Source organism: Canis lupus, chromosome 3, assembly GCF_011100685.1.
Source record: "Canis lupus familiaris isolate Mischka breed German Shepherd chromosome 3, alternate assembly UU_Cfam_GSD_1.0, whole genome shotgun sequence".
In the NCBI taxonomy this organism is placed as follows: domain Eukaryota; kingdom Metazoa; phylum Chordata; class Mammalia; order Carnivora; family Canidae; genus Canis; species Canis lupus.
The window spans coordinates 53,296,054-53,321,524 of record NC_049224.1 but is presented as its reverse complement, the minus strand read 5'-3'; the positions used below and the strand labels follow the sequence as shown (position 1 = coordinate 53,321,524).

The window sequence follows — 25,471 nt, the reverse complement described above, 5'->3', positions numbered from 1 at the left end:
CCCGCCCCTCAGCACCCTTCAACTACTTTTGCGATTGCCTTTAATGTAGTGTGTTTTTGCTTACTTATCTGATTAAGAGCACAGAGTCCAGAGCCTGCATCCCTGGGCTTGAATCCTGGTTCCGCCACATAGGAACTGTATGAGTTATGCCTTAGGAACTTACATGTGGACAGGGAATCATGGTAGCACATAGCTCTTGTTTGTTTGCCCATTTTCTCCCTCATACCATTATTAAGGTGGAGATCAGACTATCTCGTTCACTACTGTGAATCTGGTTAACAGTACTTGGTAACATTCTAGTTACTCATTCGTTGAGTACATTTATCCATCCACTATTCTAGGTGCTTGGGAAAGTTAATAAAACATTCCTATCTTGATGAACCTTTTATCTGGTAGGGGAAGACAAAATATAGATCAGGTGGTAATAAGGCAGGGGAGAAAATAGAGCCGGCTAAGGGTTGGGTATATCTGGTGGCTGGGGAAGGTATCTCTGATAAGGTGGCATGTGAGTAAATATCCAAAAAACTAGGAGAAGTGAGCAAGATGTGGCTTTCTGGACAGAAGCATTCTGGGTAGATAGAATAGCAGGTACAGTGACCTGGAGGCCAGTATGGCTGGATGGAAGTGAGAAACGGGAGGTATAGTGACCGTTGAACAACATGGTTTTGAACTGTATGGGCCCACTTATATGCAAGTTTTTGTTTTTATTTTTTTAATAAATATAGTCTAGTACTCTGTATTTTCTCTTCCTTATGATTTTCTTAATGTTTTCTCTAGCTTTATTGTAAGAATACACTATAGAATACGTTACAGCATACAAAGTACATGTTACTTGACTGTTTATATTATCAGCAAGGCTCCCATTTAACAGTAGGCTATTAGGAGTTAAGTTTTGGGAAAGTCAGAATTTCCATGCAGATTTTTTACTCTGTGTGTTGAAGGGGGTGGTGTTGGTCAGTGCTCCTAGCTCCCAAGTAATTCAAGGGTCACCTGTGTAATAAGAGTTAGGTCATTGTAAGCCATTGTTACAGAAGAAATTAGAGTTATTGCCTCTGGGGAGGGGAACTAGGTAAGTGTGGGGAATTACTTTTGACAAATGTTTGTACTTTTGACAATGTATTGCCTGTTTATTACTTGGGGTCTTAAGGCCAACTCCACTGAAGAATATAGGCAATTCTCTTTCTATACAAGCTTTATTGCCTAGCATTGTAAACAGTTAAATCGCTCTCTGTTGCTCTAAGGCAGAGTCTGAGCTTGAAGCCAGATAAATTGATAGATGGTTTGCAAATTAGTCGCTTTACCCTAGCCTAGGAACTATGATTTATGCCCAGAGCACAAGTGGGGAGGGCCAAGGGAGTATGTGCAGAGCAAGGGTAATGGCCCAGAGTGTGCCTTAGGATACATTTATAAGCCTGAAAGCAGATGGATCTATAGGCTTGGTGAAAGCAATATACTCCATTTAATTCTCAGTCATTGTGAAATCTTTGTGGCCTTATCTATTTATGACCTCAAGAATTAAGGTTCACATTCTGAGGAGAACAAATTATTGAACCCATTTGTGATGTCAGCCAGTTGTGCCATGGTACCATGAGATATTTTCAGCAGCTGTGGTAGAGGCCTGCCCTGGTCCACCCCCACTGGTTTAACTGCTGAGAGTACTAAAGAAGAGTTATCCTGTCAAAGCCAGGAGCTGAGCACTTGCCTGTTTTTTTGCCCAGTCACTACATAAGTGTGGCCCTTTAGATTTTTCAGAATCTACATGCCTGAATTTACCCTGTATGTGTCATGTTTAATGTTGATTATGGAAACCTCAAGAAAGGAAGGCTCTCTGCTGACTGGGCCCGATCCCCTGGGCTTTAAGACTGGTGCTCCTTTTCCTAGCTACAGAGTGAGAAAAATGGGTGTGTAGCCCATATCTCAGTCCCTGGGCACCCTGCTGGCTTTCTCTTTATGCATTCATCCTTGAGCACACATATGCTTTGATCAAAATGGTGATGATATCTACATTTCTTTCTTTAAAAAAAAAAAAGATTTTATTTATTTATTTAATTTTATTTTATAGAGACAGCAAGAGAGCAAGAGTGCGTGTGCCAAGCAGGGGGAGGGGTAAAGGGAAAAGCAGAAAATCCCAGCTCAATCCCATGACCCCAAGGACATGACTCGAGCCAAAGCCAACAGTCAGACACCCAACCAGCAGACACCTAGGTGTCCCATGACATCTACATTTCATTCTAACCAAGTTAAAGGCTGTATTTCCCAAAGTGTGCAATACTCCTTCATCTGGATGATCTGCCACCACACCCATATTCTCCTCCCCACTCTACCTCCTCTCCTGCCTACCTTTCACACACTACTTCTCCACCCAGTATCTTCTCAACTTCCCCAGCATGTCAGTACATTATCTTCCTTCAGGGCATGCAGTCTCAGAGATGCCTGCTTTACCTTCCAGTTCCAAGTGATCACCAGGTGGTCTTGGTTCTTTCAGTATTTTCAGAAGGTCTACTTCTTCTTTTTCTTCTCTTTTTTCTTTTTTTTCTTCCTCTGACCTGAATCCAGGTAACTAACATTATAGTTCTAGCAGCTATATCCAGTCTCTCCACCAACCTCCCTCACTGGTCTAATCTTCCATAGAAAATATTTCTCCCATTTTTCCTCCTGTTGACATTCTTCCCTTTTGTGTCCAAGGATCTCTGGATTGTGGACCCTCATTGCCCTTAGGATCTCTCTGCTTTGGGACACAGACCTCTCAGGCCCATCAGACAGGTCTTCCATACATACTTCCATACATACTATGCCAATTTGTACCTCTTTGCCTGTGCCCACACCAGTCCCCCTTCCTCCCAACACCCTCACTTTTCGTCGTGTCAGGCTTTCCAGGCTTCAAGGCCCAGCCCTTTGATGAAGTCTTCTCTGAATTTCAGTGTTCTAGTTCTTCAGGTTATTTGTCTTGCCCTTCTTCTAAAGTTTTTAGTCTCCGTTGTTTCCAGTATATTGAAAATTCTTGGAAGAGCGTCAGTTTGTAATGCTTTGTTGATTTTCTGAACAGCACAGGGCACTGAAATATAGTTGATCAGTTGACATGTAATAAATTTGTGTCCTAATTCTCTTTGTGTGGGTTTTTTTTTTTTAAGATTTTATTTATTTATTCATGAGAGACACAGAGAGAGAGGTGCAGAGACACAGGCAGAGGGCGAAGCAGGCTCCATGCAGGGAGCTCGACATCGGACTCGATCCTGGGTCTCCAGGATCATGCCCTGGGCTGAAGTCAGTTCTAAAATGCTGAGCCACCTGGGCTGCTCTCTATGTGTGGTTTTTAAAAATCTTTTCAAAGTGCTTTTTAGATATATCTGATCAGCACAGTGAGAGGCCTCTTTTTGTAAACCAGATTTTAATTAATCCTTGACTTTTAAGGTTTATGACCTGTGCATGCTCACTAGTTTCAAGGTAGGACTCTGCTTTGCTCTTGCTCCCTTGGGAGATGGATAGTCTTTGAATGGATGCAGAAGGAGTTCCTATATTCCTTGAGGAAGTTCTGCCTGAAGTGACTTTGTAGACTTCTGTCTTTACTGGATTCTAGTTGTGCTACATAAGCAACCCTCTTGAAGAAAAACATCCTAGTGCCTCACTGTCATCAGTTGTAAAACAGAGATGATACCATACTTCATTGATTCTTGCACTCCCATTTTTGGTATATTTGTCATGTTCATGTCCCAGGTCAGGATTTGTCTTACTTCACTGGCACTTCATAGTTTAATTGGCAATATTTTTCTCTTTTAGTGGTACATAAAATAATGGTGTTTTTATAATTGGTGGAGTACAGTAACTTGACTTTGGTGAAATACAGTAACAGCCACCACTTTTGGTTATTTTGAGGATTGGAGTTAGTAAGTGGTTGTCTATCTCAAGAAATAGTGATCTTGTCTTTATTTTTACTTTTTTCCCACTGTTCTCTTTGCCTCCAATATTACTCCCTTAAATCCGTGCTTTACACACCTGCCTAATGACATTAAAAATGTGTTTTCACTGTCTGCCTCCCTTGTTTGAGTTATTCGGTGGCTCTGTATCCTATACAGTAGTGATTCTTTTTTTTTTTTTAAGGTTTATTTATTTATTCATGAGAGACACAGAGAGAAAGAGAGAGAGAGAGAGAGAGAGAGAGAGAGAGGCAGAGACACAGGCAGAGGGAGAAGCAGGCTCCATGCAAGGAGCCCGATGTGGGACTTGATCCCAGGACTCCAGGATCATGCCCTGGGCCAGAGGCCGGCTGTAAACCGCTGAGCTACCCAGGTGTCCCACAGTAGTGATTCTTAAAGAGAAGGTGTCCCACAGTAGTGATTCTTAAAGAGAGAACCATTTCCATCCCCTGCCTCACTCCTTGCCCTGCCTCCTGAGAAGCCTTATGAATGCGAAATGACACCTGTGTGATTGAGGAAGCGTGTCATACAAATGCATTTTCATTAGTGTAGAAAGAGTTGGGGACCATTGCCAAAGTAATGGCACTGAGGCCTTTTCACATTGTTTACGAAGACCTCTGACACCTGTCCCAGCCTGCCTCTCTCTCACCATTTCCTGCTTTGAACTTTGTGCTACAGCAATACTGAGTTACTGATATAACTTGTATTTAGGGATGTAATAAATTCATAAGTTTCTGATCCAGCATGTAAAGGGCTAGAGAGAGTGGAGCAGGGCCCATGACCATCCCAGGAGCAGTGCTTTAGAAGGAATGGGAGCTAAGGGGATGTAGATCATCTCCTTAAAAACAGGTTTGTGGATTAGAGCATGGCACTTGAAATTTTTTCTTGATGGTCAAATAAATTGTGCTTCCCTTACTTGACTTCCTGCCATTTGGTCAGATAAAGAAGAGTGATAATCCCAGAGTAGAGGGCAGGGACTTATTTTTTGCGGCTTCAGCAGGCAGAGGTAAGGGCAGGGGATGGAAATGGTTCCAAGCACATCACAGCTCAGAACAATTAAGAACATTTCTGACAATTACTGTTGCTCCACAGTAGGCTGGGCAGCTTAGAAACGCAGTGGACTCTCTCCACTTAGGGGAAGGATCTGTTCTGCCTCAAGACCTAAAGAATAAATTCCTGCATTGGGAAGGAGGTTGGACAAGATGATTTTGATTATAATTACTCTATTGACAGGACGCCTGGGTGGGTCAGTGGTTGAAAGTCTGCCTTTGGCTCAGGTTGTGATCCTGGGGTCCTGGGATCGAGTCCCACATTTGGCTCCTCGCAGGGAGCCTGCTTCTCCCTTTGCCTGTGTGTGTGTGTGTCTCTCTCTCTCTCATGAATAAATAAATAAAAATTAAAAATAATACTAATTATTAACTAGTATTCATCAAATGCTTATTTACATTTCAAGCACATAATAGCTAAGTGCCTGAAATACAATGTCTCATTTATTTCCTGCATCATTTTATTTTGTCTTTAGATTAGGCAAAAACTCTAGTTCTCAGGTAAGAACTCTAGTTCTCTCCATTTTACCAAAGAAGAAGCTGAGCTCAGAGATAGGAAACCTCAGTTTCTCGAAGGCCACACAATTCTGATACGTAGCAGAGATGGAATTCAGACCCTGGATTTGCTGGTTCCAGAGCCACATGTTGCCCTTAGTGTCGTCTCCTGCTCTAGCATCCTCAGTGTGGAAAGAAATGTATCTGGGTCATGTTTTGTTAGTAGATAACCAATCAAAGAGAGGATGAAACTCAAGAGGACAAGGCCTGGGTCATTTCCTTTACCCAGTACTGTGCTTACCATTTGGGACCAGCATTGCAAAATACTGAAGATAGGCAGGAGGTGAAGGAGGATGAAACAGTAGACAAGTAAGAAAGTCTTGCTGGCATATCTTTAAGAACTTATTTCACGGAGCATTCTGACTCACAATAGGCATTCTTTGGGAAAAAGAAAAAAATTGGAAAAAAGGAATAATATACAATGAGCATGCTTTGCTGTAGTCAACTGTAAACACTCAAACAGTGTCAAACATGAAGCCAGTGAGTGAGGAGTCCTTTATTAAAGAACTGTTAGGGGAGCATGGAGAATAGTTCATGAGTTACAGGGCAATGTGCCGTCTCCTCTGCCCATATACCTTCTCCTCCATTTACCAGTTTGAGGCCCACCCTCCTCTGAACTTCCGTAGCATTTTGTACTAGGATCAGAGTACTATTACAGCCTTCCTTTTATCAGTTCATTTTGTCCATGCTTTATCTTCCTTATTTGATTCTAAACCCTTTGAGGACAGGGTTCACATCTTATCTTCATTTCCTCCTTCCAGCTCTTACCATTTTGTGATGTTAAGCATATTTGAAAACAGATACTGCTTGAGGTCACATTCTTCTGGTGAAAATGAGTGAATGCCCCGAACTAACACATCCTCTTGTGTGTAGGGAGTACAGGTGGGCTCAGATGAACATATTTAGTTCATACAGATTCAACTCTCACCATTTGGAAAAAAGATAAAGGATGAAAATTCCAAATACAGACTGATGTCATGCACAATTCTGCTCCATTCATGTGTGCCTGGAGTGAGTGTGAAATAGGAGCCTGGGATCGGCTCTTCTCTGTCTCTGCTCTTAATGTGGCTGTCAAGTGCCTCTCATAAGCATCTTCTGCTGCTTGGAGTGACTTTAATGCTTATAGACACAATACAGATTTCAGTCTGTATGGTCCCTAGCTAGTGCTAGCTGGAAGAAAAAAAGCAGCAGTGCCATTGAGGAAGGAAGACTACGGCAATGTCAGGGATGGGGGGCTACGTATGTTTCCACCTCTTTTGATGGCTTACAGCTTAAACTCATGTAAGATGAGATTCCGCTAGATTCCCTTCCTGTTTCACTGAAAGAATGTGTGATTATGTGAATGTGAAAAGGAAGGAAAATCAAGGGCGAGGAATTGAGGTTTGTGGAGTTACATGACAAGAGGACATCTGGAGGAAACAGTGCAAATGTCCTGTCTCCATCTGAAGATTAAGGAAGGTCATAAATGTAGTTCAGGAGACACTCATAACAAGGAAAACAGAAAAATCGAACTTTACAAAGCAGTTTGTTTCTTTGCCTGCTTTCTTTACTTCAGCAGAGTTGCTTGGGACCAGACAACCCTGTGCCTGCATTCCCAGAGGGTATCTCAGAGTCAGAGTGCATTCACTGACAGAAGTTAACAGCGAGCAGCAAAGAAAAAGCTAAATTGTGTTCATGATACTCTGTTTTAGAAGTCATAGGAATGTGAAGTATACTTTTTCGGTCTTTTCTTACTATTCTATACCCAGTTTATTTTTTACCTAGTAATTCAGCATCCATAGTTTTGTTAGGTAATATTTCTTTACAGCATAATTTTTTGGCAGTGCAGATATCTTATAGTAGCAAAATAATCCTAATGCCTCTCTGCTGTCCCTTGTGTCATTGCTGTCGTTTATCTCATTTATACATAAGCATATACACGCGCACACACACACACACACAAGTGTGCATCATAAAACACTTCTTGCTTCTTTTTTGGTTTTCTTTTTGCCTTGCTTGCCCTTTAATTTTTTATGATAGCTGGGTGCATCAATCTACAAATTCCAATTTGGAAGTCAGTTTTCTCATCCCTCCAAACAATATAAAACCTGAAGCTCTTAGTCTTTTTTTTTTTTTATAAGATTTTTTTTATTCATGAGAGACACAGAAAGGGAGAGGCAGAGACACAGGCAGAGGGAGAAGCAGGCTCGTTGCAGGGAGCCCGATATGGGACTTGGTCCCAGACCCAAGGGTCACACCCTGAGCCAAAGGCAGGTGCCCAACCACTGAGCCACCCATGTGTCCCCTGAAGCTCCTAGTCTTGTGTTAATCATTCTGAATCAGTTTTTCTGGGATATCATCTGATCTTTTCAATATGTAAAATCAAATTACATGTTTTTTTAATTAATCTTTGAGTATACTTTCTCTCTCCTATTGTTCCATTTCTTTTTCTGGCATATCAGTAATACATATTGTATCGCTCTTTTAAAAATTTTTTTACTTTGTGACCTCCTTCACATATTTCTCCCATCCCCTTCACCATCATCCCCTTTCCTCCTACCTCTGACAACCACCATCTGTTCTCTATGAGTTTGTTTGTTTATTTGTTTTTAAGATTCCATATATTAGAGGGGCACTTGGTTGACTCAGTTAAGCGTCCAACTCTTGGTTTCGGCTTAGGTCATGATCTTAGGGTTGTGAGATCAAGCTCTGTGTGGGGCTCCACACTCTGTGGGGTCTGCTTGGGATCCTTTGCCTCCCTGTCTGCCTCTTCCCCCACTTGCAGGTGCACGTATGCTCTCCCTCTCTAAAATAAATTAATTAAACTTTAAAAAAAGATTCCATATATAAGAGGTCATACAATATTTGTCTTTCTTTTTCTGACTTATTTCATTTAGTATAATGCCCTCAAGGTCCATTCATGTTGTCACAAATGGCAAAATTTCCTTTTTGTGGCTGAATAATAATCTGTCATGTATATATATTCTGCCGTTTCTTTATCCATTCATACATTGATGAACACAGATTTTTTTCATATCTTGGCTATTGTAAATAATACTATGGTGAGCATGAGAGTACATACATCTTTTCAAGTTCATGTTTTTATTTTCTTCAGCTAAATATCCAGAAGTGGAATTGCTGAATCTATTTTTAATTTTTTGAAGAACCTCCGTATCCATACTGTTTTCCAAGGTGGCTGCATCAGTTTACATCCCACCAACAATGCATGACGATTCCCTTTTCTCCACATCCTCACCAATACTCAAATTATTTCTTGTCTTTTTGATATTAGCCACTCTGATGTGAGGTGATCTCCTGTGGTGTTGATTTGCATTTCTCTGAGAATTAGTGATTTTGAGCATCGTTTCGCATATGTATTGGCCATCTGTATGTCTTCTTTCGAAAAATGTTTACTCAGATTGTCTATATTCTTGAAGGTTTCCATTAAAATAGTTTAATGGAATGGTAATTTACTGTTTGACTCTTTTTTTATGGATATATAAAGCATTTCTTTTTTTTTAAATTAAAGTTCGTTTTGCCAACATATAGTATAACACCCAGTGCTCATCCCATCAAGTGCCCTCCTCAGTGCCTGTCACCCAGTACTCCATGCCCCCTCCCGCCTCCCCTTCCACTACCCTTTGTTTGTTTCCCGGAGTTAGGAGTCTCTCATGTTTTTCACCCTCTTTAATTTTTCCCACTCATTTTCCCTCCTTCTCCTTATAATCCCTTTCACTATTTCTTATATTCCCTGTGTGAGTGAAACCATATGATGATTGTCCTTCTCCAATTGACTTACTTCACTCAACATAATACCCTCTAGTTCCATCCATGTCAAAGCAAATGGTGGGTATTTGTCCTTTTTTCTTTTCTTTTTTTTTTTTTTTAATATTTTATTTACTTATGAGAGTGAGAGAGAGAGAGAAAAGCAGGCTCCATGCAGGAAGCCTGACATAGGACTCGATCCCGGGTCCCCAGGATCACACCCTGGGCCGAAGGCAGGTGCCAAACCGTTGAGCCACCCAGGTGTCCCCAGAAGCTTTTTATCTTGATGAAGTCCTAGTAGTTCATTTTTGCTTTTGTTTCCCTTACCTTTACAGACAAGTCTAGTAAGAAGTTGCTGTGGCTGAGGTAAATAAGGTTGCTGGCTGTGTTTTCCTCTAAGATTTTGATGGATTCCTGTCTCAGATTTAGGTCTTTCATCCATTTTGAGTTTATCTTTCTATATGGTATAAGAGAATGGTCTAGTTTCATTCTTCTGCGTGTGGCTGTCCAATTTTCCCAGCACCATTTATTGAAAAGACTGTCCTTTTTCCATTGGATATTCTTTCCTGCTTTGTCGAATATTAGTTGACCATAGAGTTGACAGTCCATTTCTGGGATCTCTGTTCTGTTCCATTGATCTATGTGTCTGTTTTTGTGCCTATAACACACTATCTTGATGATCACAGCTTTGTAGTACAGCTTGAAATCCGGCATTGTGATGCCCCCAGATTTTTCTTTTTCAATATTCCCCTGGCTATTCGGGGTCTTTTCTGATTCCACACAAATCTTAAGATTATTTTTTCCAACCCTCTGAAGAAAGTCCATGGTATTTTGATAGGGATTGCATTGGACGTATAAATTACCCTGGGTAGCATAGACATTTTCATAATATTCATTCTTCCAATCCATGAGCATGGAATATTTTTACATGTCTTTGTGTCTTCCTCAATTTCTTTCAGAAGTGTTCTGTAGTTTTTAGGGTAGAGATCCTTTACCTCTTTGGTTAGGTTTATTCCTAGGTATCTTATGATTTTGGTTGCAATTGTAAATGGGATTGATTCCTTAATTTCGCTTTCTTTTTTTTTTTAAGATTTTTATTTATTTATTTATTCATGATAGACATACACACAGAGAGAGAGAGAGAGAGGCAGAGACACAGGCAGAGGGAGAAGCAGGCTCCATGCAGGGAGCCCGATGTGGGACTCGATCCCGGGACTCGATCCCGGGACTCCCAAGATCATGCCTGGACCGAAGACAGGTGCCAAACCGCTGAGCCACCCAGGGATCCCCAATTTCTCTTTGTTTAGTCTCATTGTTAGTGTATAGAAATGCCACTGATGGGGATCCCTGGGTGGCGCAGCGGTTTAGCGCCTGCCTTTGGTCTGGGGCGTGATCCTGGAGGCCCGGGATCGAATCCCACATCGGGCTCCTGGTGCATGGAGCCTGCTTCTCCCTCTGCCTGTGTCTCTGCCTCTCTCTCTCTCTCTCTGTGACTATCATAAATAAATAAAAATTAAAAAAAAAAAAAAAAAGAAATGCCACTGATTTCTGTGCATTGATTTTGTATCCTGTCACATTGCTAAATTGCTGTATGAATTTTAGCAATCTTGGGGTGGAGTCTTTTGAGTTTTCTATATACAGTCATCTATGAAGAGAGAGAGTTTTACTTCTTTGCTAATTTGAATGCCTTTTATTTCTTTTTGTTGTCTGATTGCTGAAGCTAGGCCTTCTAGTACTATGTTGAATAACAGTGGTGAGAGTGGACATCCCTGTCGTGTTCCTGATCGTAGGGGTAAGGCTCTCAGTTTTTCTCCATGGAGAATGATATTTGCTGTGGGCTTTTCATAGATGGCTTTGTCTCTCTAGCTAGAGAATCAACTTCCTAGTGGAATCAAGTATGCCTGGTACTTCTCTGTGTGATCCATATTGTTCTTTGCAGTTGCATCTACATAGACACTTGACTGACAGTGGTTAAGTCTAATTACCATGGTTCATTTGTAGACAGGTGAGATGAAAGGCAAACCACAGAGTTGAGGATGGGCAGTCCTTAGCATGTTTCAAAACACTGATAAAATATTGGACTTTGGAATGAAAGTAGGGAGAAGAGAGAAGGCTTAGGTATCAGGTTTCTGAAAGGCCTTTTATGTCCTCTTCCCCTTTTCATTTCTCTCTAAAATTGAAAATATGGGAACTAGAGGCTGACTCTTGGCCAAGATGACTCAAATGATTTCTACTGTCAGTACTGAGCCTACTTAGAGTATCCTTCATGCTTTGGTCTGTTGAGAGCCACTACACTCTAGCGTGGACAAGGAGGTGGATGATGCAGACCTCGTCCTACCAAGAATTTCTTCTCTCCTTACTCTCCAGAGGCTTTCATTAATTCCTGGGCTTTCCTAGGAGCCTTTCTCCCAGCCAAACCAGGAAGAGGTCAAAAAAGTTATCAGCATTTGCCTTTTTTTTTTTTTTTTTTTTTAAGTAATCTCTGTGCTTGATGTGAGGCTTGAACTCACAACCCTGAGATCAAGAGCCACATGCTCTTCTAACTGAACCAGGCAGGCACCCCAGCACTTAGCTATATCTTATCAGTGATTCTTTCTTAAAACTTAGATATTAAAATATTGATATCCTCCTGTTCCAGTATAAGGACTGTGACCATGCTCTTTTTGTTTGATTAGTTTTTAACTATTTTCTGTGTGATAACACAGTTTTTAGAAAAAAATGAAAGTATGGATAATAGAGCCCTTGCCTTTTGTGGTACTATAGGCTTTTGTCCTCTAATGCAAAAATCTGGGGAAGGGTTTATCTAGTCTAGAGGTTTCTGTGGATATGATTAAGCTTAGAGTATGGTGTGCTAAGCTTAATGTGCTACTAGTATCTCAGAAGATCTTACTGATCCCCTCTGCGTGAGGAGTTCTACTAGATAGGCTCCTGTCATCCCAATAAGAACTGCATTTTACTAAAGAAACTGATATAGGGGATCCCTGTGTGGCTCAGCGGTTTGGTGCCTGCCTTTGGCCCAGGGCGTGGTCCTGGAGTCCCGGGATCGAGTCCTGTGTCGGGCTCCCGGCATGGAGCCTGCTTCTCCCTCCTCCTGTGTCTCTGCCTCTCTCTCTCTCTCTCTCTCTCTCTCTCTCATAAATAAATAAATAAATTAATTAATTAATTAAAAAAAAGAAACTGATATAGAAATTTATATATTTTACTTTATAAATTTGTAAAGAAATTTATTTAGCTGTAGACATAGGGCTGCTCACTGGTACCATATTCTGGGTACCATTATGGATTTAAGTCTGCTTTTATGAGCTGCTAGCATGAGAACCTTACTTATATCTATAGAAAAATTAATTGTAAGTTTAATACTTAAACTTATGGAACATGGCAGTTTAAGATGTGAAGACTGTGTTTTCACTAGAGGAGAAAATAATGTCTTGTTTGTTATCTTTAAGCTCCAGATCAGTTTGGTTTTAGTGATAGAGATGTTGAGCTAGGATTGGATTCGGAATTTTTTTGACTTAGTGAGAAACATAACCAAGTGTAGAACTCTGGCAGATCCTGGAATCCTCTGTCCTTGGATAGGGATGTTGAAATCAACTTATCTCCATCCCCAGCAGTTCCGGAGCTGTGTCCCTATCTAAGGAGCATCTCTATCCTTGAAGTGATACTTTTATGTACCCTCTTAGACTCTCGATCCTGACACAAAACTAACAAGTTTATTTTAACCCACTTTTATCTGTAGAGGATAACTCTGTGTTCTGGGCAGTAGAGTTTGTTTCTCAGTGCCAAAATGGGAAACCAGACCAACTCAAAAAGCTGTGTCTCCTCAAAATCAGGACTTCTGAACCAGACGAGCTTCTTTCATCCATTCAGCCAGCATTAATGAAGGCTCTGCTGTTACCAAGCACAGTGCTTAGCACTAGAGGCCCAAAGATGAATATGACCTAGAATCTACCCTCAAGGGACCTGGGTGACACATTCAATTGACCTGACGGTTGGTTTCGGCTAAGGACATGATCTCAAGGTCATGGGATTGAGCCCCAAGTTGGGCTCCTTGCTCAGTTGGAGTCTGCTTGCCCCCCTCTCTCTATTCCTCCTTCTGCTCTCTCACTCGCTTACTCTCTGAAATTAATTAATTGAATGTTAAAAAAAAAACAAAAACAAAAAAAATGTACCCTTAAGGAAAATCATGGTCTAGGGGAAGAGGCAGACAAGTAAAAAATATGACAGTGAACTATATTAAGTACCTCAGTATAAATGCATACTGGCCCCAGTACTATCACTGAGAAGAATGTGATGGTCTCAACCAAGAGAGTCTTTAGCTTTTCTTGAGTTTACTTGACCCAAGCCATGGGTATTCAGCACCTCAGATCCTAGAAGAATGTCTCTGATTTTTATAGCATTTCTTGACAGAAATGATTTCTGTCAATCTGATTTCTATGATCAGCATAAAGAATGGTAGAAGGTAGTAAAGGTTAGGATTAGAAATCTCCGCAGAGTCAGTAACAGTGCCAGCCCTTGTTCCAGTTTGGAAAAGGGCTTTCTTTGCTTTAGGGGGTCCCAGCATGTTCAATAGTCATTAAACTCTCCACTGTTGCCTCCCTGTATCATTTTCCCCTTTCTTTGCATCTTTGCAGTGGAACTGCTGGCCAAGCCTCTGTTGGTCCAGAACCTCTGACTCAGGCTCTTCAAAACAGGAGAATCACACTTCCTAGTAGGAATCCCAGAACTTGTGCCCAAGCACTGCTGAATCCTCAGACACACCAGATTTGTTCTTCCTGTTTCATCTCTCCATGAACTGGGTCACAGAAAAACTTCCTAGGGGCGCCCTACAAGCCACAATCTTGTAGGCCTCCATCCTGAAGGACACTCATTATTGCCTGTAGGAAATGAGACGGGGAAGGTCTCAGACAGTTAACTTATATTGAGGTCACATCAGATGCCCATAGGATCCAGTTCTAGAAGTAGATATCTTCAGGGGAGAGAGGACAATGTAACAGCTTCCTAGAGAAGAGAAACAAAGAAGACCGTTATCCAGATGTGTTAGGAAGATAGTACAGAGGTTTAATAGGTTAGATTGCCTTTAGAGGTATAGACTTTTTTTTTTTTTTTTTTTTTAAGATTTGATTGATTGGGGTAGGGGGCAGGGAAAGGGAAAGGCAGATTATCCCTGCTGAGGAGGGAGCCAGCCCCAGGGCTTAATCCCAGACCCTGGGATCATGCTGAAGGCAAAAGCTTAACCACTGAGCCACCCAGGCACCCCAGAGGAATAGTCATTTTGATTCTGGTAATTACATTTGATCCTTGAACAATGCAGGGTTGGGAGCACCAATCCACAACACAAGAATCCAAATAAAACTTTTGACTATCCCAGAAACTTAACTACTAATAACCACCTGTTGACCAGAAGCCTTACCAATAACATGAACGTTGATTAAAACATATTTTGTATGTTATATGTATTCTATCCCATATTCTTACAATAAAATAAGCCAGAGGGATGCCTGGGTGGCTCAGCGGTTGGGCGGCTGCCTTTGACTCAGATCATTTTCCTGGGATTGGGGATCAAGTCCTTCATTGGACTCCTGTGAAGAGCCTGCTTCTCCCTCTGTCTGTGTCTCTGCCTCTCTCTCTCTCTCTGTCTCTGTCTGTCTCTCTCTCTCTCTGTCTCTCACGAATAAATAAATAAATCTTGGGATCCCTGGGTGGCGCAGCAGTTTAGCGCCTGCCTTTGGCCCAGGGCGAGATCCTGGAGACGCAGGATCGAATCCCACGTCGGGCTCCCGGTGCATGGAGCCTGCTTCTTCCTCTGCCTATGTCTCTGCCTCTCTCTCTCTCTCTCTGTGACTATCATAAATCAATCAATCAATCAATCAATCTTAAAAAAAAAATAAGCCAGAGAAGAAAAATTGTTATTAAGAAAATCATAAGGGAGGGCGCCTGGGTGGCTCAGTTGGTTAAGCTTCTGCCTTCAGCTCGGGTCATGATCCCAGGGTCCTGGGATAGAGCCCCACATTGGGCTCCTTGCTCAGCAGGGAGGCTGCTTCACCCTCCCCCTCTCCAGCTCCCCCGCTGGTGCTTTCTCTCCATCAAGTAGTAAATAAAATCTTAAAAATTGTAAGGAAAAGAAAATACATCAACACTACTGGAGTGTATTTATTTAAAAAAATCTGTATAAGTGGACCCACAAAGTTCAAACTCTTGTTGTTCAGGACTCAGCTATATCTTTCTTTTTGATTGTTTTGAGGGATTTTAGGAGAAAAATTTAAATAGGACAGAACTATAAAAACCAATTTTTGCTCATTAAAGCGTGACCATAGGGGCACCTGGCTGGCTTAGTCGGTTAAGCATCTGCCTTCAGCTGGAGTCATGATCCCGGGGTCTTGGGATTGAGCCCTGCACTGGGCTTCCTATTTAGTGGGGAGTCTGCTTTTCCCTCTCCCTCTGCTGCTCCCCCTGCTTGTGTACTCTCTCTCTCTCTCTCTCTCTGTCAAATAAATAAAATCTTTTAAAAATAAGGTAAAATAGGGGATCCCTGGGTGGCGCAGCGGTTTAGCGCCTGCCTTTGGCCCAGGGCGCGATCCTGGAGACCCGGGATCAAACCCCACGTCGGGCTCCCGGTGCGTGGAGCCTGCTTCACCCTCTGCCTGTGTCTCTGCCTCTCTCTCTCTCACTATGTGTCTATCATAAATAAATTAAAAAAAAAATTAAAAAATAAATAAATAAATAAAATAAAAATAAGGTAAAATAAAGTATGGCCACAAATTTATGCTTCTTTGATCTTATAAAATATCATTTCCACCCTGCATTTTACCTGTTAAGATTTCAGATTCATCACCTAGTATCTTTTCTGTTGCCTTCCTCTTACATCAAGTTGACCATTTGGTTTATTGGGGTTATCTTAATCTTATGTTCAATTGAAACTCCTGGTTGTGATTATTTCCTAAGTCAGATTACCATTAGATTTGCCAAGAACTAAGAAATCAGTAGTGCTTTTGTTTAAATTCTCTTAACAGGTACTTCTGAATGAATTTTGCTGTTGTCATTGTTTTAGGCAGTTGTGAAAATATCAGAGAGCTATGAATTATTATTACTTGATAATTCATGTTTGTTCAGCGCACATGGTGTTAGGCTGGGTTTAGGGCTCCTGAGGACCTTTAACTCTTCGCTTTCTTCTATTCTTGTGAATTTTATTGCCACCTGCATTACTCAGATTTTAGATTTCCTTTTCCCCTGTCTCCTTTTTGTTGGTTTGGTACTTTTGACTCTCTGTGTTCTCTGAGGTACTCACCTATATTTCTGCTGGTGTCCTCAAGGTCAGTCCATCCATCAGCTCTGATCATTTAACAGAACCATTCTTTGTGATCTGCCTGTATCTAGTTTCTTAGGTACATGAGTTTAATATTGATTTTTCTTTTTTTTGTGTGTGTGAGTATAATTAACAACACAGTGTTACATTATTTTCAGGTGTAAAATATAGTGGTTCAACAATTCTATACATTACTCAGTGCTCACCATGGCAGGTGTAGTCATGATCCTCTTTATCTATTTTACCCCTCCCCCCACCACCTCCCCTCTGGTGACTACCAGTTTGTTCCCTGTTTTAAAGAATCTGGTTTTTTGTATATCTCTTTTTTCCTTGTTCGTTTGTTTAGTTTTTTAAATTCCACGTATTATTGAAATCATATAGTATTTGTCTTTCTCTGACTCACTTCACGTAGCATAATACCCTCTGGGTCTATCTGTGTTATAAATGGTAAGATCTCATTCGTCTTTATTGCTAAGTCATATTTGTGTGTGTGTGTGTGTGTGTGTGTGTGTGTGTGTGTGGTTCTGACTCTTGGCTGCCTTTTCTACACACCCATGCTTAGCAACCTCCAACTCTGTCATGTCCCCTCTGTCTCCACTTGAAGAAATGTTACTCCTCTTTCACAGTGTACTTCATGCTCAGTGGAAGGCATCTTCATGGACTTGGATTAACCCAGGCAGCTGGTAAGCTGACTCTTAGTTGCTCATCCTTTGCTCATTTATAGCACATGAGTCACTATGCTGACCAAAGATCAGCTGTGATATTTGTAGACCTGTGGTGACAAACTGATATTGTAATTATATAACTTAATAGTATACAGGTAAACCATAAATGAGCAAAGAGAATTGTTCTCTGAAAACTAAGGTGAACCCTTTAGAAAGGCTAGTTACTTAAAAAAGGAAATGAAATTGAATCAGGTTTGGGCAAGATAGGTGTAGAAGACTAGAAGTGGAGGCTCCTAAAAATCTAGGAGTCTGTGCTTACTGCTTTATGGGGGTCTGAGTTCTCCCTGCTTTAGAGAAACTGATGCATATGGGTGACTTTTATGGAAGAAAAGTGGCATAGAACTCTGGTCTGCAGGGAAGATCTTGTTGGCCTCAAGTCACAAGTTTGGTGGCTCTTAAAGTTTTGTTGATAGCAGGTGACTCTGGGCTTGGACATGGTGAGAGAGGGGTCACAGTAAAAGTCATGATAACTGTATCTTTATTACATGAGTTGTTGTTTTAGATGATACCCTCTGGTTCTCAGTGACTGAGGAGGAGAGAATCAGGGTTCTTGTTCTCCCTCTTTCCTGTCTCCTGCCCTCGTCCTAATTTTTTATAGCTGTAGTTTTTCGACATCATAAGGCATGTAGCATTGGCCTCTGTTATTGCTCAGCCTCATACAGAGTTCTTGGATTGCACTTTCTCTTTTTGGGAATTGTGTAAGTACTGCATCTTTTTCTGCTAGTGCTGGATTTTACTGTGGGAATTTTTAAGAGTTTGCCCCTCTTTTAAGTGATTTGATCTTTTTGCCTAGTTGCAGAAATCTTACCCTTGGGGTCTGTCTTAGCACTGACTGTTCTGGAAGTTTTCCTGGGGTGCAGTGTGCCCTTTTAGTATGTGGATTTTGGTTTCATAACATCCTGCAGTAGATCTTCCAGTAGATCTGCCTGTTTGTTTGCTGCATGTTACAGATCTTGTTTCTGCATACACTGGAGTCCTTGGCAGTCTTCTGTAGCTCCCCTTCTCTCTATTCTGTTGAACCCCTTTTCTGTTTCATTTTATGTGCTTTTTTCATGTCCCTCCATTTGGTTCCTTACCATTCTTTCCACAATGTCTCTTCTCCCTTTTGTTCCTTCTGGTTTCACCCTCATTTGGGGTCATTTTTTTCCTTCCACTTTTGCCCTGAGCTGTGCTAGTCGACACCTTCTCTTCACACTGTCATCTCCCTACCTCTCCTGTGAGCTCTTGCTCTTCTGCTCTGAGTGCTTGCTCTGTGGTTTTCTTTTTTCAGTTTTGTAAAAAATTTTATTGCCATTCATTTGCTCTGTGACAGCGTTTTCCAGTGTGTAGACTTAGTCTGCCTTTGGTTTTCCAGTTTCTTCCTTAATTTTTTCTTGTTGTATCTTTGTATATATCCTGTGCAGATTTCATTTTTATAACTCATCTTTAAATAGGTGAGTTTTTCAGGGACTAGCTGTTTGCAGGATGCTTGTTTAGAAGAGGTGCCAAGTCTGTGTTCCAGCCTGGCTGTGGTCATTCTCATGATTTAGGATTCTGGGTGAGTTCATTTACCCTTTATCTCTATCCAGCCAGCAGAGATAGGCATCTGTGAGCTTTTCCACGACGCAGACGCTGCCACAGAGTTTAACTCTGTTAGGCGAATATAGCTTGTTTGTGTGGTTTCTCAAGTAGTTCCAGATCCATGGAAATTCCTGCCTCTCAAGACAAGGAATCTGTTTGGTTCCAAAGAACATGCCCTTTACCTACAGGAAGTATATTTTGGCAGGTCTTTCTCTCCAGCTCCCGTGTCCCATTTCCATAGTATCTTTTCTTCTCCTTCTTTTTTTTTAAGATCTTTATTTATTTATTAATGAGAAACACAGAGAGGCAGAGACATACGCAGAGGGAGAAGCAGGCTCCCTTCGAGGAACCTGATGCGGGACTCGATCCCAGGACTCTGGGATCAGGCCTCTTGACTCAAAGGCAGATGCTCAACCACCGAGCCACTCAGGCACCCCTCTTTTCTTTCTGTGAAGGAAAGGAATCTTGTTTGCGCTCCCTACTTTTGACAGCTTTTCTAGCTTAGAGTCAGATTTAGGTTGTCTTCCAGTTGTGTTGAAAATGGAGTTTGAGGGGTACCTGGTGGCTCAGTCAGTTAAGCATCTGCCTTCGGCTCAGGTCATGATCCTGAGTTCCTGGGATCAAGCCCCACATTAGGCTCCCTGCTCAGTGGGGAGCCTGCTTCTCTCTCCCCCTCTGCCTGCCACCCTCCGGCCCCCCACTTGTACTCTCTCTCTGTCTAGTAAATAAATAAAATTTTTAAAAAAAATTTTAAAAATGGAGTTTGCATTTTTATTTTTCCTTTTTGCTTTTAGAAACACATCTTGAATAGCACCTTAAAATTATGATTTTGTGATACAATGTTAAAAGAAATCTTAACTCATGTTTTTTTATTAACCAGTTGCTGGTCACCATGATATCCTGTATTAGGCCTTTTACTACACCTTCTCATCAAGCCTCCACCACCACACTTCCATCCATCTCCCAAGCACCTAAAGCCCCAGGAATATACTACTCAGACTTAGGAAAGATGCCTACTTCTCACTAGGCATTGTTCAGTCAACATACCTACTTCTCAGTAGGCATTGTTCTAGGCCTTGGGGTTAGAGCATGGAAGAATTCACACAAGATCTCTGACATACCAAAAGCAAGTCTTAAAATGATTCCATATGGACTAGCGGTAAGGGATGGACAGGATGAAAGACACCATTAGGGATTTTGAGGAACAATGGTGGAAAGCCTGTAGAACATGAGCTCTGGAGTCAGTCAGACCTAGACTCGGTGCTCTGTTCTGCTACTAATACATGTGACATCAGAATAGTTGATTGACTTTTCCGTACATCAACTTCCTCATATATAAAGTGAAGATTATATTACCTACCTCACATGGATATTATAAAATTAAGTTACACGCGAAGTGTTCATTGTATAGTAGATGCTCAACAAGAAGTAGAAGCCCATGAAGAAGGGGCTCATTAAACAAAAGGAATAAAATACTAGGAGTACTGGTATAGAGAATTGTTTCTTTTAGTTGTGGTAAATTTTATGTAACATAAAGTTTACCATCTTCATTTTGAAGTGTACTGTTGAGCAATGTTAAGTACATTCACATGGTTGTGCAAGTCTTCTCCAGAACTCTTCATCTTGTACAACTGAAACTGTCCCCATTCCCTCCTCCCGTCAGGCCTGGCAACCACCATTCTACTTTCTGCCTCTATTTTTGGCTACTAGGTACCTCAGATCAGGAAATCATCTGTATCTGTCCTTCTGTTTCTGGCTTATTTTACTTAGTGTAAGGTCTTCAGGGTTAATCCAGGTGGTAGCTGGTGTCCGAGGTTTCTAACTTTTTAAGACCAAATAATATTCCTTTGTACATACATGTCACATCCACTCAGCCATTGATGAGCACTTGGGTTCTTCTGCCTTTTGGTTGTTCTGTGGATAATGCTGCTGTGAAGACAGGCATACAAGTGTCTTTTGGAATACTTGGTTTTAATTCTTCTGAGTATGTGTCCAGAGGTGGAATTGTTTGATTATATGGTTATTCTCTTTTTTAAAATTTTTTGAGGAACAACCATACCAATATACTTTGTATTTAAACAATGATTTTTAAAAAGATTTTATTTATGTATTTACTTATTTATTTATTTATTTATTTATTTATTTATTTATTTATTTATTTATTTATGTATATGTATATCATACATATATATATCAAGAGAGAGAGCGAGAGCACACGGTAGGGAGGAACAGAGGGAGAGAGAATCTCAAGCAGACTCCCTGCTAAGCACAGAGTCCAACAAGGGGCTCAGTTTTACCACCCCAAGATCATGACCTGAGCCAAAATTGAGTCAGGTAGTTAACCAGCTGAGCCACCCAGGTACCCAAAAACATATGTTTTTATTACACTTCCTCCCTGAAGCCAGAAGAAGTACCCTAGTTACATCTGGGCAAAATACCAGGGACTGATGTGCCAGAGAGCTTCGTGTGTCAAAAATGCACACACAGGGCAGCCCAGGTGGCTCAGCAGTTTAGTGCCGCCTTCAGCCTAGGGCGTGATCCCGGAGACCCGGGATCGAGTCCCACATCGGGCTCCCTGCATGGAGCCTGCTTCTCCCTCTGCCTGTGTTTTTTGCCTCTCTCTCTCTCTCTTTCTGTGTCTCTCGTGAATAAATGAATAAAATCTTAAAAAAAAAAAAAAGAAATGCACACACATAGGCACATGGACATATATACTGTCTTGACTCTCCATTGTCTGCAGTATAAATTGGCCCTCAGATCCTCCATGGTCCATTCTAGATGCTAGACCAATGAGTCTTATCTGGGGGCGATTTCACCAGGAGACATTGACCGTGTCTGGAAGCATTTTTGGTTGTCACAGCTGGAGGGGCGCTAGTGGAAAGTAGTGAGCAGAGTCTAGGGGTGCTGCTAAATATGATACAATGTACTGGACAGGCCCCTGCAACAGAAAATTATCCAGCCCCAAATGGCAGTAGTACCCAGACATTAGGCCCAAACTACCTTGTTGGCATTGTCTCTAGACTATTGCATAAATCTGCAATTCCTGCCAGATCCAGTGCTCCTCATACCCAACACTAGCTGAATTGCTTCCTCCGGTGCCTTTCACCTAAAGTCCTTCTCTCTGCTTCTTTGATGTCAGAGCCCCACTCAGCCCCACCATCTCAGTGATTCTCTCTGGTCCTTGAAGCCATTGCCCTCTTCCTTCTCAGACTGCTAATTTGGTGCTTAATTAATAATAGAAGGTGGTCCCTGTGATCTTTCCAGCATGACTGAAAGCACCTCAAAGGCCATGTTTATATGATTTGATTGGAAAGAGGAAGTTCCACCCCTCACCCTGGCAGGTACCTGTGACCTCTAACCCTCTGGGGGTTTCCATGGCCACCTTCCTGCTGCACTGTAGGGTACAGTGGTTGAGTCAGCAGCACGGCCACTGGCACAGCAGTCGAGTACACGGAGATTCAGCTTTGTTGGGAAGTACTGGCTGGATGGAACCTGGGCCCACACGTGAGCCTGCTGACCAGAAAAGTATTCATGCTGAGGCTGGTTTCTTATCCAGGCTCTAAGGAAGGGATGAGGACAAGTACAAAGGAGTGGCCTGTTTTGCCCCCGGTAGAGCACAGGCTCTGTAGGGTCTATCTTAGGAAGGCTGGGAGACACCCCTTGGGCAGGGCTTGTTCTGGACTAGTCATCAATGGTGACAATGATGGGGATACTAGTAATGAAAGCCATCCTGACTCATTTAGAACCCATTGTGGGGGGCAGCCCGGGTGGCTCAGCAGTTTGGTGCCTGCCTTTGGCCCAGGGCATGATCCTGGAGACCTGGATCGAGTCCCATGTAGGGCTCCCTGCGTGGAGCCTGCTTCTCCCTCTGCCTGTGTCTCTGCCTCTCTCTCTCTCTCTGTGTGTCTTTCATGAATGGATGAGTAAAATCCTTAAAAAAAAAAAAAAAAAAAAAAAAACCATTATGGGGCCAGACATCAGGCCAGGTGTTAGATACAGGTTATCGCAGTCAGTCCTCATAATTCTGGAAGGAAATTGGAGAACTGAAAGGGTAGTTTGCCCCAAATCACTCAGCTAACAGAGAGCGGAGCTGAAATTTAAATAAGATCTGTCTGACTTTGGAGCCTGTGCTCTCAGCCTTGAGTGTGGCCAGGCAATTCAGCTGGTAAGAATGAGCTATCACTGTTCATGGAAGAGGTTCATGTTAGAGAATGCTGAGACGTGCGGAGCATCTGTCTGCTCTCACTGGAGAGGTCAATGACCAAGGGGCTCAGATATCTGTTGGGAATCAGGAGCTAGTGTCAGGTCCAGCTGCTGGGCTGGTGCAGGAAAAGCCGTGAGGTCTCTGTTTTGGCCACACCCCAGCTACCACAGAGTGCTCTAACCCTTCTTATTTTTATTTCCTCTTTAGGTGCACTACATCCTTCAGGAGGTGGTGATGGGTGGGATGGTATTGGAAACCAACATGAATGAAATTGTGGCTCAGATTGAAGCTCAAAACAGACTGGAGAAATCCGAGGTGAGTGCATCACTATGATTTTGCCCCAGCCAGTTCGAAGAGACTGAGGCAGAATAGGGAATGGATATGTGTGTTGGCTTGTGTTGCTATGGAACCTTAGGGATATTTATGCTCTTCTTTCTTCCTTGGTCCATCAAAACCAATTGATATGAATGCCAGTGGTGAAAATTAAACCTGTAAGAATTATGGCTAAAAGTATGAACGGGAAAGTCAGATGGCGCTGGAAGACAAACAACATGGGGATTATGGCCCATATTTGTGGTTTGTCATTCCTCCTTTTAAAGCTGTACATTCCCTGGAGGGAGCCAGAATGCCCTTTCCTGGTCCCAGCATGGTTTCCTAGTGCTATGGCAGTCTGATCTACCCATGGCCATTTCTTTCGGTGTCTTTGAGACCTCAGAGTTGCCAGTTTCCTTATTTCCAGTTAGCTTTATACTCGGGCAGTAGAGTGTTTGCAAATAACACTGTATAGTGCTCAGTAGGGATGCCTGGCTGGCTCAGTTGATGGAGCATGCTGATCTTGGGGTTCTAAGTTTGGACCCCAACGTTGGGCATAGAGGTTACTTAAAAAAAAAACTCACAATAAATTCTGTCCTACTCATCTGAAGTCTCTCCGTCACCTCCATAAGCCTTACCAGAGAGTAGAGGCTACAGGCATATACCTTCATACGTGACAGAGAGAACAAAAGAAGTTACCTCTTTAACGAGCTGAGTGTCTTAAAGGCTTCATTGCCTTTTGAAATGGAACTTGATCTTGCAAAACCAGGAATTCCTCTTTGAGGACTGGTAGCCCTGCTAAAGAAGCTTTTCCAGTCCACAGCTAGAGTGGCATGACAGTTTTTTTAGAGATACAGGCTGGGAAGCTTCCAGGAATAGTAAGTGAGTCAGAGGCAAGGGGTTTGGAAAGCGGAAGAATGGAGACGTGCTGGGCAAGAGTGTAACTGGAGTTGGTCTCCTAAAAGCAGTCACTAAGGAGGAAATGGTTCTGAAAGTCTTATTGGTTCCTCCCCTTCTCTGCCCTCCATGGATGAGCCAGAGGGGCTTGCCGAACATGGACACCTTCCTCTGTTTATTAACCAGCCTTTCTATGGGTGTGGGTACATCGGACCCACATCCTTCCTCCCACTTGTCGCCACATGACATTTCCAAAGCCAGCTCTTTCCCATCTCACTGTGTTAGTTGGCAAGCAGTTGCCCGAAGCGCTGACTTCCTTTTACTTTTAAGAATTTCCCTGTGAAATGAATGAATGAATGAATGAATGAATGAATGAATGAATTTCCCTGTGATGACACTTGTCTCTGAGAGTCTCTTCAAGAAAGCATTTTGTTTCAGAGCCTGAAAAGTGCCCCAATACTATGATTTGGTTAAACCATCTCAGGTTTATTGCAGCAAGCATTTATTAAGCGCCTGCAGCATGCAGGGGACTCTTAGGTGCTGGGGCTACAACACTGCATAAGCCACAGCTCCTCTGAGAGCACGGAGTGTAGGTCCCTACCCCACAGCTCCCATCTAACCTCAAGATCATTATGTTGGCTATCTTTGAGGGATAAGGAGGAAAAATCAAAACACGCATTGTGTATACTTAGTATGGACGGTTCCAGGTCTCCGTCACTTGTGTTCCTAAGCATTAGACAGATGATGCTGAGCGTGTCTCATGCCCCTCCTGTCTCTCCTCAGGGTGGCCTTTCTGCAGCCCCTGCCCGGGCCGTGTCTGCTGTGAAAAACATCAATCTGCCAGAGATTCCTCGCAACATCAACATTGGTGATCTGAACATCAAAGTCCCCAACCTGTCCCAGTTTGTCTGAGAGTCCACAGCTACTGAACTGCAGTCCTTGAAGCAAGTCAAGCTGGTCCTGCCACAGAGCCCACCTGAGCCTTAGAAGGGTCAGGCCCTGGGGCCCTGACACCTGCAGCCGTGGAGTTGGGGGTGGGAGGGAATCCTGGGTTCACGGCTAGCATGTACCTGGTTCTCATATGTCCCACCTTGCCGGCCTCTGATACATGTGGCTGCTGCAGATGTGGGAGGGGGCCCTGGCTTCCTCCGTGGGGGTCAGTATGCCCGAGCCACTTGTACCTTTACCTCGCACCTGTAGCCACTTCCAGG

At 42.4% G+C, this 25,471-nt stretch overlaps 1 protein-coding gene across 1 annotated transcript in view; it reads left to right on the top strand.

The window, feature by feature from the left end:
- AP3S2 (adaptor related protein complex 3 subunit sigma 2) overlaps nucleotides 1–25,239 on the top strand; it is a 56,851-nt gene extending 31,612 nt beyond the window's left edge. Inside the window, exons 5-6 of the mRNA NM_001252379.1 lie at nucleotides 23,259–23,366; nucleotides 25,044–25,239. Of these exons, the coding sequence (NP_001239308.1) occupies nucleotides 23,259–23,366; nucleotides 25,044–25,172 (237 nt within the window). The 3' untranslated portion in view covers nucleotides 25,173–25,239. The remainder of the gene's footprint in view (nucleotides 1–23,258; nucleotides 23,367–25,043) is intronic.
- The last annotated feature ends 232 nt before the right edge of the window (nucleotides 25,240–25,471 follow it).